Consider the following 15,884-nt stretch of genomic DNA (forward strand, 5'->3'; position numbering starts at 1 on the left):
CTAAACCTCAGTACTTCCTCACCAGCTCTATGTGTATGTGTAATGTATGTGACAGGTACAGGGGATGTGGGGGTGGTAGACCTGAGGACCAAGTCAGCTGAGCGATGATACCACTGTCACCCTCGGTCAGTGCACACTATCCACATACACCCTACCAAACCTCAGTACTTCCTCACCAGCTCTATGTGTATGTGTGATGTATGTGACAGGTACAGGGGATGTGGGGGTGGTAGACCTGAGGACCAAGTCAGCTGAGCAATGGTACCACTGTCACCCTCGGTCAGTGCGCACTATCCACATACACCCTACCAAACCTCAGTACTTCCTCACCAGCTCTATGTGTATGTGTAATGTATGTTACAGGTACAGGGGATGTGGGGGTGGTAGACCTGAGGACCAAGTCAGCTGAGCAATGGTACCACTGTCTACCTCAGTCAGTGCACACTATCCACATACACCCTACCAAACCTCAGTACTTCCTCACCAGCTCTATGTGTATGTGTGATGTATGTGACAGGTACAGGGGATGTGGGGGTGGTAGACCTGAGGACCAAGTCAGCTGAGCAATGGTACCACTGTCACCCTCGGTCAGTGCACACTATCCACATACACCCTACCAAACCTCAGTACTTCCTCACCAGCTCTATGTGTATGTGTAATGTATGTTACAAGTACAGGGGATGTGGGGGTGGTAGACCTGAGGACCAAGTCAGCTGAGCGATGATACCACTGTCTACCTCGGTCAGTGCACACTATCCACATACACCCTACCAAACCTCAGTACTTCCTCACCAGCTCTATGTGTATGTGTGATGTATGTGACAGGTACAGGGGATGTGGGGGTGGTAGACCTGAGGACCAAGTCAGCTGAGTTATGATACCACTGTCTACCTCGGTCAGTGCACACTATCCACATACACCCTACTAAACCTCAGTACTTCCTCACCAGCTCTATGTGTATGTGTGATGTATGTGACAGGTACAGGGGATGTGGGGGTGGTAGACCTGAGGACCAAGTCAGCTGAGCAATGGTACCACTGTCACCCTCGGTCAGTGCGCACTATCCACATACACCCTACCAAACCTCAGTACTTCCTTACCAGCTCTATGTGTATGTGTAATGTATGTGACAGGTACAGGGGATGTGGGGGTGGTAGACCTGAGGACCAAGTCAGCTGAGCGATGGTACCACTGTTACCCTCGGTCAGTGCGCACTATCCAAATACACCCTACCAAACCTCAGTACTTCCTCACCAGCTCTATGTGTATGTGTAATGTATGTGACAGGTACAGGGGATGTGGGGGTGGTAGACCTGAGGACCAAGTCAGCTGAGCAATGGTACCACTGTCACCCTCGGTCAGTGCGCACTATCCACATACACCCTACCAAACCTCAGTACTTCCTCACCAGCTCTATGTGTGTGTGTAATGTATGTGACAGGTACAGGGGATGTGGAGGTGGTAGACCTGAGGACCAAGTCAGCTGAGCAATGGTACCACTGTCACCCACGGTCAGTGCGCACTATCCACATACACCCTACCAAACCTCAGTACTTCCTCACCAGCTCTATGTGTGTGTGTAATGTATGTGACAGGTACAGGGGATGTGGAGGTGGTAGACCTGAGGACCAAGTCAGCTGAGCAATGGTACCACTGTCACCCTCGGTCAGTGCGCACTATCCACATACACCCTACCAAACCTCAGTACTTCCTCACCAGCTCTATGTGTATGTGTAATGTATGTGACAGGTACAGGGGATGTGGGGGTGGTAGACCTGAGGACCAAGTCAGCTGAGCAATGGTACCACTGTCACCCTCGGTCAGTGCGCACTATCCACATACACCCTACCAAACCTCAGTACTTCCTCACCAGCTCTATGTGTATGTGTGATGTATGTGACAGGTACAGGGGATGTGGGGGTGGTAGACCTGAGGACCAAGTCAGCTGAGCAATGGTACCACTGTCACCCTCGGTCAGTGCGCACTATCCACATACACCCTACCAAACCTCAGTACTTCCTCACCAGCTCTATGTGTGTGTGTAATGTATGTTACAAGTACAGGGGATGTGGGGGTGGTAGACCTGAGGACCAAGTCAGCTGAGCAATGGTACTACTGTTACCCTCGGTCAGTGCGCACTATCCACATACACCCTACCAAACCTCAGTACTTCCTCACCAGCTCTATGTGTGTGTGTAATGTATGTTACAAGTACAGGGGATGTGGGGGTGGTAGACCTGAGGACCAAGTCAGCTGAGCAATGGTACCACTGTCACCCTCGGTCAGTGCGCACTATCCACATACACCCTACCAAACCTCAGTACTTCCTCACCAGCTCTATGTGTGTGTGTAATGTATGTGACAGGTACAGGGGATGTGGGGGTGGTAGACATGAGGACCAAGTCAGCTGAGCAATGGTACCACTGTCACCCACGGTCAGTGCGCACTATCCACATACACCCTACCAAACCTCAGTACTTCCTCACCAGCTCTATGTGTATGTGTAATGTATGTGACAGGTACAGGGGATGTGGGGGTGGTAGACCTGAGGACCAAGTCAGCTGAGCGATGGTACCACTGTCACCCTCGGTCAGTGCGCACTATCCACATACACCCTACCAAACCTCAGTACTTCCTCACCAGCTCTATGTGTATGTGTAATGTATGTGACAGGTACAGGGGATGTGGGGGTGGTAGACCTGAGGACCAAGTCAGCTGAGCGATGGTACCACTGTCACCCTCGGTCAGTGCGCACTATCCACATACACCCTACCAAACCTCAGTACTTCCTCACCAGCTCTATGTGTATGTGTGATGTATGTGACAGGTACAGGGGATGTGGGGGTGGTAGACCTGAGGACCAAGTCAGCTGAGCAATGGTACCACTGTCACCCACGGTCAGTGCGCACTATCCACATACACCCTACCAAACCTCAGTACTTCCTCACCAGCTCTATGTGTATGTGTAATGTATGTGACAGGTACAGGGGATGTGGGGGTGGTAGACCTGAGGACCAAGTCAGCTGAGCGATGGTACCACTGTTACCCTCGGTCAGTGCGCACTATCCACATACACCCTACCAAACCTCAGTACTTCCTCACCAGCTCTATGTGTATGTGTGATGTATGTGACAGGTACAGGGGATGTGGGGGTGGTAGACCTGAGGACCAAGTCAGCTGAGCGATGGTACCACTGTTACCCTCGGTCAGTGCGCACTATCCACATACACCCTACCAAACCTCAGTACTTCCTCACCAGCTCTATGTGTATGTGTAATGTATGTGACAGGTACAGGGGATGTGGGGGTGGTAGACCTGAGGACCAAGTCAGCTGAGCGATGGTACCACTGTTACCCTCGGTCAGTGCGCACTATCCACATACACCCTACCAAACCTCAGTACTTCCTCACCAGCTCTATGTGTATGTGTGATGTATGTGACAGGTACAGGGGATGTGGAGGTGGTAGACCTGAGGACCAAGTCAGCTGAGCGATGGTACCACTGTTACCCTCGGTCAGTGCGCACTATCCACATACACCCTACCAAACCTCAGTACTTCCTCACCAGCTCTATGTGTATGTGTGATGTATGTGACAGGTACAGGGGATGTGGGGGTGGTAGACCTGAGGACCAAGTCAGCTGAGCGATGGTACCACTGTTACCCTCGGTCAGTGCGCACTATCCACATACACCCTACCAAACCTCAGTACTTCCTCACCAGCTCTATGTGTATGTGTGATGTATGTGACAGGTACAGGGGATGTGGGGGTGGTAGACCTGAGGACCAAGTCAGTTGAGCGATGGTACCACTGTCACCCTCGGTCAGTGCGCACTATCCACATACATCCTACCAAACCTCAGTACTTCCTCACCGGCTCTGGCACTGGTGAGGCCAAGGTGTGGGATCTGAGAGCAAGCAAGAAGCACAATGATGAGCCTGTGTCAACTCTCTGTCAAGGCGGCAAGGCGCTCACAAGTGTATTCTTCTCTCCGGATGGCAACAAGGCTGTCGCCACGTGTAATGACGACCGCATCCGCATATACGATACTTCTGACCTCACAACAGCCAAAGGTAGGGCAGTAGCATTCTCCTACTTTTGCTGATATCAATCTTTGAAATATCACATATATTAATACTTTTTTTATATTAATTGTGAATCACAGTCAAACAAGTTCATAACCGTTTTACTTTTCTGGTAAGCAATGGAGGTAAAACAGGTGCAACACACAGAGCAGAATTGAGAAGCTGTTTTATTCTGTTGGTTAGAAATCTGATAACAGTGTAACTCATAACCAATACTGACTCTAAAATTATTGAAAGAAACTAACTTGCTCACTGCCTTTTTACAATCACATGGTTTATAATTAATTAAATCATGTGTATGATTGTTTTACCTTAAAACAGTTTCCGTAAACACAGTTAATAATAAAGTTTAACAACTATTAATCTATTACATTTTTTTTCTTTATTTAAAAGGTCATGGTGCCCAGGTAAGTTTAATTTTGTGTAAACTCTGAAAATTAATCTAAAATGGATGTGAAAGTACTAATATCAAAGCTTAATGGGTCTCAGTCCTGGCGTAGGTGGAAGACGCAAATGGAATTGATGTTGAAGCATCATGGGGTCCTAGACATTGCAAAGGGCCAAAGAATTTTGCCTAGAATCACTGTAGACGATGTGAGTGGTCTAAGCCCTGAGGAAAAATCAAGAAAAGAACAGGCACACAATGAGGCAGTAAGAGCATATGAGAAAGATGATTCTCTAGTCCAGGTCCTGATGGTACCTAAGTGCTGTAGATGATGCTCATGTCGATTTGACAGCAACTTGTAACCCAGCAAAAGAAATTTGGCAAAAATTGTTAGGTGTGTATGAACACTCCTCAAGTCAAAGGTTGGATAGGACTTTGGAACTTTTTTTTCTGCTAAAGTAACCGAGGATGAGGAATTAGTTCAATACATAGCCTATCTCGTTTGCAATTAATGTTCTGGGAAATAAATGAGGAGTTGCAAAAGCATGATGCCAATTCATTGCCTGACATTGTACTAATGTCCAGAATGAGTACATTGCCAAGTGAATTCTTTGAATTTAAAAATGTGTAAGAAACATGCTATCTACTCTCTGGGAAATTCGGGAAAACTGGGAAAACTCTGGAAATTTTTCCTTACCTTGAAATGTCCAGGAAAACTCCAGGAATCCACCCAAACAGAAACACCACCGCTTTTGTTGTCTAAATTGAAACAAGCATTGGAAGCATTGGAAACGATTATCGGTGTCACCGAAACCGCAGGATATGCTCACGGGTATTGCTGCGATCGCGGGAGACGATTATCAGTGTGCCCGAAACCGCAGGATATGCTTACGATTGCTGCAATTGTGGGAGACAATTAACGGTGTCGCCGAAACCGCAGGATATGCTTACGGGTATTGCCGCGATCGCGGGAGAAGATTATCGGTGTCGCCGAAACCTCGAGATACGCCTACGGGTGTTGCCGCGATCGCGGGAGACGATTATTGGTGTCGCAAAAACCGCAACATATGCTCATGGGTATTGCTGCGATCGTGGGAGACGATTATCGGTGTCGCCGAAACCGCAAGATATGCTCACAGGTATTGCTGCAATCGCGGGAGACGATTACCGGTGTCGCCCAAACCGCAAAATATGCACACGAGTGTTCCCGCGATCGCGGGAAACGATTTTTGGTGTCGCTGAAATCATAAAATATGCGAACCTGTTTTGCCGCGATCGGTTGCAGGTTTTGACTAGACTGTAAGATTTGCTCACCGGTATTCCCACAATCGTGGGAGATGATAACTGGTGTCGCCTTACCTACCAGTTATACTTTTATATTATGTTGTATAAAATATTATTCATTGGAAAAGTGTTGTTTCAAATAAAAATAATTGATAATTATTAGCGGGTTGCGATTAGTTGTGCGGGTTGCGATTAGTTGAGCGGGTTGCGATTAGTTGAGTGGGTTCCGATAATAGCTCTTAAGATTCAGGAATTTGTCTTGAATTCTCCTGGAAAACTCCTTGAATATTTCAAACCAGGTTTAGTAGACAACATGAGAAATCATTCCTGTTGCTGATAGAAGTATAGAACTTTTGATTGAAAGGACCAGACTTACTGAGTCAAGGTTACCTTCTAAAAATTCAACAAGTGGAGGGCATGCATTACAAATAAATAAGAAACCATCATCAAATTGTGTTAAGGAAGTAAAGGCAGGTAAAAACTACGCCAGCAGTTCCAAGGTCAAGTGTTTTATTTGTAAAGGGCCGCATTACGCAAGCAAGTGTCCTCAGAATCAGAATTCAAGGAAGCAAGAAACTTACAAAAGAGGTGGGGATTCTTCTTATGAGAACAAGAAGAAATCTAGTCAATTTTTATGCTTTGTAGCTGATGGACATAGTGATGGTACATTTATAGCTGACTCTGGTGCTTCACAACACATGTGTTTCAAGAGGGAATATTTTGATACCTATATTTTGATGGGAATATACTAAGCCTGTTTCAGTTACAGTAGCTAATGAAGAAGCTATCTATGCTGAAGGAGAATGTGACATTCGGTTTGTTGTAAATATTAGTAAGAGAAAAATTGTCTGGATATTGCAAGGAGTATGGTATATTCCAAAACTAGGCAGAAATCTTCTTTCGGTCTCCAGGTTAGTTGAAAAGGACTATACGTTCAAAGCTGATAAAAATAAGTGTGTTTTTATAAAGGACAATATACCACATTTATTTATTTATTTGGACACAATGTCAATGGCTTATTTGAACTTAAAATGTCAGTTTTACAGAGTAAGTCTTCTGTACAGCTTGTGAGTAGTAAAAAAAAAAAAAAAAAATACAAGAATTGCATGAGTGTTTTGCTCTTCAAAACAAGGCTCATGTTTTTAAGTTTCTTGGCGATCGGGGCATATCTGTGAAAAAGGATGACTTTTTCTGTGAGGGATGTGTACAAGGGAAACATCACAGAGAAACTTATCACACAAGAACAGTGAAACCTGAAAGTCCAGGTGAGATTACAAGTGATGACTTATGTGGACCAATGGAAAATATTTCTCTTGGTGGTAGTCATTATTGTCTAGTGTTGAAGGACTATTACACAAAATTTTCGTTGAGTTTTTTTTTTTAAGGAGAAAATTGAAGTTTGTGATTATCTAAAAACATTTCTCAATGAGTGTCAGACAGCAGGTCATGTCGTTAAATCGTTCATGAGTGATGGCAGAACGGAATTCTGTAATGCTAAAGTGAAAAAAATACTCTCTGATTGTGGTATCACTATGAGAACGAGCATGCCTTACACGCCTGAACAAATGGGTCCGTTGAAAGAGAAATGCGAGCCTTAGTAGAAGCAGCACGTAGCATTTTGTATGCTAAGAAATTACCCTTGAGTTTTTGGGCTGAGGCCATGAACACTGCCTGTCATGTTATCAACCACACTGGACCGTCTGTTGATGATAAAACTCCTTACGAGTTGTGGTTTCAAAAGGGTCCTGCCCCCGTTGAACATTTTCACCCTTTTGGTGCTGAGTGCTATGTCCATGTACCAAAACCGAAGAGGAAGAAATGGTCTGCTAAATCGGTTTCTGGCATATTAGTTTTATATTGTGACGAACAAGATGGCTATAGAGTCTAAGTTGCACCAAAGATTGTGGCAAGCAAAGATTTTCAAGGAAATTATGAAAAATGATTAATTCTTGAATGATATGTTTACTCAACAGATCGAAGGAAACAAAGAAGATGAAAATGCTGGTGAGTCTACTCAATGGAATGAAGGAATTCAAGACAATAAAGTTGAAATGTGCATTCGATTTCCACAAAAAATCTGTTACAATGGAAATGTGGGGATTGAAAATGATGCAGTTTGTGCTGAAAATGATGTAATGTCAGTTGGAAATGATGTATTAAAGAGTCATAAATGAAGATTACAGTCGACCTCAACGTCAGCGACATACACCATCGTACCTTCAAGACTATGTTTTACTTGCTGAAACCCTCCTACGACGAAGCAGTTAACAGTCCTGAATGGTGGCACTGGCAAGCTGCAATGAATTATGAAACGGCATCAATAAATGAAAATGAAGTGTTTGAGTTAGTTCCACATCCACGTAATAAGAGAATTATAGGTCTAAAGTGGGTTCTAACACGAAAACAAAATCCAGAACGCTTAAAGGCAAGGTTGGTAGCAAAATGATATGCTCAAAAGTATGGAGAGGATTATAACTTGAGACATTCAGTCCTGTAGCCCAAAGAGATACCATTCGATGTCTTTTGAATGTAGCGGTTCAAGAAGATCTTTACTTAAAACAGTTTGATGTAAGAACTGCATTTTTGTATTGTAAGTTAGATGAGGATATCTATACTTGGCAACCTGAAAGTTATGATGACAAAAGTGGAAGAGTTTGGAAACTGAAACGCAGTTCGTATGGTCTGAAACAAAGTCCAAGGTGTTGGAGTAAGTGTCAAATGGAAAGTATGCTTAAGAAGGGTTTTAGCCAAAGTACTGCGGATCCATGTTTGTTTATTTGTAACAAGAACGGTTCAAAATTTGCATGTAATAATATTTGTGATGATGGTCTGATTGCTGGTTCAAATCAACAAGAGATGTCTAATTTTATTGCACAATTGGAACAAGACTTCAAGTTGAAAGTTACCGATCCTGAAACCTACCTTGGAATGGAAATTCATAGAGCAGAGGGCAGGATTTCTTTGAGTCAGAAGTCTTACATCAAGAGTGTACTTGAAAGGTACAGGATGTCAGAATGCAATCCAGTTGGTACGCCTTTATGCACAAAGCATGAAGATACAGTGGAGGAAAACAAGCCTTTGAGTAAAGGAGTTCCCTTCCGAGAAGCTGTGGGCAGTCTGATGTACATAACAAATACGAGACCAGACATAAGTTGTGCAGTGAATATGGTAGCACAAAAGCTAAAAAATCCTACCATGCAAGCATGGAGTGATGTCAAGAGAATATTCCGGTATTTGAAGGGGACATTGGATTATTCACTGACTTATTGCTCAGTGACTGACTCCGTTCCTACAGTGATGCTGACTTTGCAAATGACAAGTCAAGAAAGTCACGCCACAGAAAACATACTATTATAACCCAGAATGCCAACCGCATGGTAAAAAGCATTAAGTACTTTAAGAGAGCTTTGCCTGTCAATTCGTAGGCAGCGCCACCAGCACGCTATGCACTCTATTATATTTTCTTTCTTTATAAAAAAAAAATCATAATAAAGATGGGTATTCAGACTCATATTTTTGGTTGTTAAATATGATTTATGTACATTTAAAGCATCCATGTGTCCAATCTCTAAATGAAACCCCTTTGAAACCCATACCCAACCATTCTAACAAGACAACAAATTGACGATGAGAAGTTTTAATGTTCTTGATCTCAACCGAGGCAATATTTCCCTTGTTGGCGGACTGTAGTTTTCTAGGACATAGTCACTTTTTACAACTTTAGGTACTTGTACCAGTGTTTTATATGTTAGAGATGAATGTTTGACTTGTTACAGAGTTACACAGTATTCTACATGACAATCACACTGGCAGATGGCTATCTGTGTTCAAGGCAATCTGGCATACTCATAGCTCTGATCTGATATTCGTGGGGAGCCTGCTGCAGCCACGCCGGGTAAGCTGCTGTTAATTATCAAAATTTATTTGCAGTTTTAACTTGTGGAGTAAATGAAGAGTAAAAGACCAAAAACTTGCAGTAAAGCAATAAAACAACTTAAGTATAAAAATTATATAGGGTGCTCAAATGGTTCCAGGATATTTTAACTTTCATGAATGGGTGAGACTTAATTATTGTTTAGAGTTGTATTCGTTATTTTTCCCTTTTTCCTGGGACAAATAGTGGAGAAGCTGGTGATGACACCACAAACTTCAGCAAAGGTAGTTATGTAACTGAGAATGTTGGCAAAGTTAGTCACGTGTTCATGAAGAATACAGAAGATTTCAGATGCATTAATATGTTGCAGCAACATAGTCAACGTCCATTGTGATTGCGGCGACGTTGCTATCATTCCCACATTCGCTGCAACATCGTAATCATCTCTCGTTATTGTGACCATAACACCAACATCATTTGCGGTTAGAGCTTCCCAAACATCAACCGTGATTGCCACAATTTCGCTATCAATACTGTTATAAATTGTTAAAGAAATCCACTTATTCAGAATTCCCTAACTCTGTTTCCATAGGCTGATCATGCTGGTTTGCGAACTCATTTATAAATGTAGCTTTACGTTTGTACCAAGTGCATTTGATAATTTTTATTTGAGTTTTCATGCTAACATGTACAAAATACATAGACCTCTATATAAATTTGAATGGATATTGTTTTTGGCCTCTGTGGACATCAATAAACATTTTTATACAATACAAAGTTCCCTAATACCCTTTGACAATGTGTTAAAAATCATCAAATTGACTTTTACCATTTTAAAGTCACCACAAGGCCCTTAAGAGAAAGTTAAAACACCACTAAGCCTACTTTAAAGGCAAAATTTAAGATCAGTTAATACTCACTCCACTTAGCTAGCTATTGAATTCCATTCCCAATACAGTAGACTCCCTCTTATCCGGACTCCCCGGACCGAGGCCAGTCCGGATAACAAGTTTTTTGGGTAAACCGATGTCCGTAAAAACTCGTTAAAACGGACTGTTTACTGTGATATTCGACTTAAATTTAAGAAAGCATTGTATTTAGACATGTGATCAGTGGTCTCAAATCATTCCCACGAGAACAGTCGTTTCCGTATTGCCCACTTCTGCCGATCTAGTCCGGTTAAACCAATGTGCTGATAAAAAATGTCCGGTTAAAGAGATGTCATTTCCGCCGAGTGTAGTCCGGTTAAAAGGTGTCCGGATAAGAGAGAGTCTACTGTATATGTAAGACATGAGTAAACAGGTATACAGGGAAAGAGCAGTTGATACACTATATGTTTGATAAGGATTGTGTTAAAATTAGAGTATAGGTGTCTATAACCTGGTGTGTATGATCCAAGTAAGGTATAGTAGACTCTCAAGTATAGATGTACAGTCAAACCAAACAAAAATATCACACAATTTCATGACATTCCATCTTTCAAAGGATTTGTCGGATGACATGTAGGTTATCTTCTACTGCAATTATAAGAAATTAAAATTTTTGTTGTTTAATTAAGTAAGTAACCAATAAGCTATATAAAAAATCTGTAATTTTTAAATACCACCCTTGCTTTAGATCCAGATGTACAACGGCTCAGGACGTTTGGTCAAAGACTTGATGGATGAGCAGCTAACTACAGTTGTAAGTACTGAGTTTTGTTTTATAGTAACTTATACATATTAAACACATGACAGCAATAACATAAATGCACTGAATGCAGATTTCCATATAAAATTTTGCCTGCACTACATTATATTTTGGATGATTTATGTTTGACCAACAGAAATTTTTAATATCATTAGGCCCATGGTATACAGGTGTATTGGCAGGTTTATACAGGTACATTGATTGCATGTTGTTACTGTATGTGCAGGTACCAGTGATCTCTCTGCACCCGACACTCCCTATCATAGTGGGAGGCAACAGTAGTGGAAAGGCTCACATCTTCACCACTCCTCAGTACATCAGCCAGTACATTGACTAAATTTTGTACGATTATAATCCTAAAATAAAGGCCTAACCCAGAACTCTCAATGGTCCATAAAAAGGTTGTATGTATTTGAACCTGCTAGTGTCTACGCCAGAATCTAGGTATGCTGATGTAGCTGTGATTTTTTTAAAGTATACCTGTCACTAAGGTGTAGTGAAGTCAGTAGCTCGCCAGCCAGCGACAGCAGCCCTCCTAGATTCTGGTATAGACAATAGTATGTTCAAATACATATAACCTTCTTATGTCCCTGTGAGAGTTCTGGATTAGGTCTTTATTCTGTTTTATCTCACCTCAAGTGTGTGTTAAACATGATGTTTTAAAGATTTAAGTAAACTTGAGTTATATAACGTTGACTTGTAATTATTGTTATTCTATAGACTAAGTTTAACTGCAGTCGTGCTTCGTTAAAAACAAATTATTCTCTTCATTTTAAATCTAAATGTTACAGTTTAAATTCAATTTAAATATTTAGAACTAGCAAGTGAAAATGTTATGACAGCCTTTGTATGAGTTGACAGCAATTTGATTGATTTAGTTTAAAATTTTATAAGCAACTACTGATCTTCATGATTTGTCTTTACTGTTAGATAGTGTTTTATTGTTCATTTTATTTGGAAATAACCACAGTATAAAATAGCTTTTTCCATATATGGGAAATTCGTTAATAGTCTTGTGTCTACCATAAGCCTCTTGTAATAAATAAATTATTTTTTGGTTAAACAAAAAATTGTATTTATTTTTTACCTTCTTTCTATTGTGGTAAATTAAATGTCATATGTTTTAAAACATATATTTTTAGACAGGATAGATTCTAATAGTCTAAATTAAGTCTAAAAGTCTAAATTAAGAAAAATGTGAACTAACATACCTCATTGCGAGTTTCTAAGTCTTCAGCAGGAAAGAGTACAGAATCAGTGGTATCAAGAACCAACACATCCCGAATAAATACATCAGCACCTGTACATGGAACGATTTACCCCTAGAAGAAAATAGAGAAATAAAATAAAAGACAAGTAACATTAAATTCAAATTGTTTTTGCCTAATTTAGGAACTAATTTTAGATTTAGCGTAATTCACAGGCAACAACATAAAGCTTTGACCAACAAACTTAACAGGTTCAGTCCCAGCCGTCACACTCCTCTGTATATAAGGCTTCGAAAAAACGGTGACTTGAATATCGGTGACAGCGGTAAGTCACTCCTCGACAATGGTGCGACAATGGAGGGAGGGGAGACTCAGCAGACTAGACTGTTACTGCTACCGGACGGCGCCGTCACGTCGTTCTCTCTGACGATATCTGTTACAAAATCACCTGTGACAAGGTGCGCGTGCAACGCGCATTCACAGTTCAACGAATCCAAAACCTGCATTACCAACCGCTTCACATGAGTCACATCCGACACTAGACATTGACAATGCACAATATTTCCCGCCCACAACGCCAACCAACATTTTTCAAACTCAACGTATTTTAAATGCTTTCATATGCCAACCGGTAATAGTCAAGTCCTATCCTATTGCTTTGCCACTTTTTACTTATACTTCTGGTTTTTTATTAATGTTTATCTTTAAGTAAATCAATCAAAGTTTTAGCTAATAAAGTATCAAGAAAAATGAGTTCATCTGAAGCTTCTTCATCGAGGAAAAAACATAGTGAAATATTTAGTTTCTTTACACCTGTTGAAACATATATAGAAATATGTGATTTGTGTAAACAAAAACTATCTTTCAAAACTGTTATTACTAATTTAAAGAAACACGTGATAAGGAACACCCAACTGTCAAGTTACCTGAATCTTCAAAACCTACAAAAATGGTAAGAAATATTTTAAACTTTTTTTCCAAAAATGAATTTCTGATTCTGTTTCCTTATTATAATGTACTTTTGAGGTTTACATAGGTAGATTATAAATCAGTGTGTGAAGTTAGTTGTCAAAACAAAAAAATTATGAATACAGTGCAAACCAATTTACCAGTGCAATATAAAATTCAACAACCATAGTTTTATAAGCCAGGCTTTTGTATCCTTGTTTGACATTAACATACTGATCTAAAATGAACTAACCTAATCATATACACATTTTTACTGTTATAGACTAATGTACAGAACCCCTCCCTAATTTTTTTACCGATTTTGATGATTATAGTGTAAAAAAAAATGGTCCTAATCTGTAGCTTTGCAAAGTGTTTTTCATTTTTTGAAATCTTTATTGGTTTGGGCAGGATCTTCTATTAAAGTTGGGTTTTCTTCCATAAGATTAACATGGGAAATCTAAATATTTGATTGGAAACTTTGTCTACACTAATTTGAAAGAACGACTGGCCTTAGAAACTTGGTAGGGGTGTCCAAAGAATAGTCTCTGACTGTAGATGAGCCATCAAAAGAAAAACGAAGTAAATTACCTTAGGGCTCTGTCCCAGAAGCCTTTAAAGTTCCCTTCCCAGATTTGTTTACATTTTCATCATATGGATAATTGTTCACTACTTTTTAATGAAACAGCTGTTAATATTTAAATTGTATTTAAACAACACATATTATAGGGTAAACAACACTTAATGAGTTTTTCAAAATAGTATATTTCATTACTAGGACCGAAAGTGGCATTTTCCGTTGCGCGCCCAAGGCTTTTGTGTGAGGCTTCGCCTCACTCAGGGAACCCCAATTGGCCCAATTTCACGTGCGAGGCGAAGCCGAGTATGTGAGAGCTATTTTCACGTACGAGGCGAAGCCGAGGACGGGAATAATGGAGCAAGTGCCGAATAATAACTTTCGGTACGCGTTATGAACGATACTTTTCATCACGACGCAAAAATACACAAACACAGAATAGCAGACCTCAGTAATATTAAAACAATTTGATTTCTCAATTAATTTGACTGAACATCAAAATAAAATAAAATCTTCTAAAAAGAAACCTACGCATATTTCTCAATAAATTTGGTTTAAACATCAAAATAAAAGAATAAAACAACTTTTAATAAACGGTATCAGCATTCTGACACATACTTTCTCCCATAAGTTTGTCAACAACCTTTATCATGTGTATACGGAAATTAGATGGCTCTTTTCTGGAGTCAAGACACCCTTTCAAAATCTCGCTTGGCACAACCAAATCGTTAAACCTAATGTTATTTAAATAGATTTAATTGAAAATCAAATCAGACAAATGGAAATTTGCCTTGAGGCCGCAGCTTCAAAAAATGTGTTGCGCAGTTCAAGTTCTATTGGATCAAATGAACGTTTATGGACCGCGACAGTAGTATTTTTCATACTCCACGTGGTGTATCCTCCATATATTTATATTGATTAACTAAATAATTAGCATATAAATAAGTTCTTTACCCTTTATTTGTAATATAAATTACATTAGTATATTATGTAATGACATTTTTAAGAGGGTTGACCCAATTCTAACTGTAAATTGTATGTGTTGTTTAAATAACTGGGGTTTTGACATTAACGTGTACAACATTACAGGGTCTATATTTAAACAACTTAATAATCACTTCTACATCACAAACACAACACACAACATTGGATTGAGAACAGACTGATTTGATTTCTTTAATTCCCCCACTTAATTCCCCAGAGGGAGGAGTTCTGTTCACAAAAATCGGCTTAGCGTATTACAGGGTGATTCTTAATTTTTCTTAATTTATGTATACATTTATAAATATAAATATAAATTTATGTATATAGATGCCAACCCCGTATGAAGGACGGGTACTCTGCTAGTTAATAATAAGTGGTAAGACCATAAGACGCTAACCACTAGGCTGGCACAGCAACTGAGCAACTAAACTTTTTTCATTGTTCGTGTTCGTAGATGAATCACGAGTCGATAGTTAAGTCGCACCACCACCCTAATCGAAATAATGTAGATCGACTCCAAGGCTATTAAAAAGAAAAAGAGGTTGCCTCAGTCGCGCGTATGACGTCACCCGCCGACCCGGACGGTGCTGCTTTTAATTCGCACAGCTGTCACCTGTCAAGTACTTTGTTATTGTTGTTTGTTTTTCATTTATTTATTTGTAAACAGATTCACCATTCTTACTCGGAAAATATGTAATTTCTGAGTGGCAACTTCAAACGTTTTTGTGCTTGTTTAGTGCGATTAAGTAACCATTTTCTTTCTTGTTTTGTTCATTCTGCGTTATATTATTTCATTGTTTAAGTTTATATTTTCAGTCCGGTTTTATATTTGTTGTGTTTTATATAATTTT

The 15,884-nt window shown here is 40.3% G+C and overlaps 1 protein-coding gene across 1 annotated transcript in view; it reads left to right on the forward strand.

Moving 5' to 3' along the window:
* LOC128986035 (WD repeat-containing protein 76-like) overlaps positions 1–12,380 on the forward strand; it is a 56,381-nt gene extending 44,001 nt beyond the window's left edge. The window contains exons 9-12 of the mRNA XM_054406124.1: positions 3,752–4,072; positions 9,530–9,648; positions 11,245–11,310; positions 11,543–12,380. Of these exons, the coding sequence (XP_054262099.1) occupies positions 3,752–4,072; positions 9,530–9,648; positions 11,245–11,310; positions 11,543–11,653 (617 nt within the window). The 3' untranslated portion in view covers positions 11,654–12,380. The remainder of the gene's footprint in view (positions 1–3,751; positions 4,073–9,529; positions 9,649–11,244; positions 11,311–11,542) is intronic.
* Positions 12,381–15,884: the final 3,504 nt, after the last annotated feature.

The sequence above is a fragment of the Macrosteles quadrilineatus genome, unplaced genomic scaffold (genome assembly GCF_028750875.1).
Source record: "Macrosteles quadrilineatus isolate MER2022 unplaced genomic scaffold, UCM_ALF_1.0 Scaffold_1__1_contigs__length_201487025, whole genome shotgun sequence".
Lineage (NCBI taxonomy): Eukaryota > Metazoa > Arthropoda > Insecta > Hemiptera > Cicadellidae > Macrosteles > Macrosteles quadrilineatus.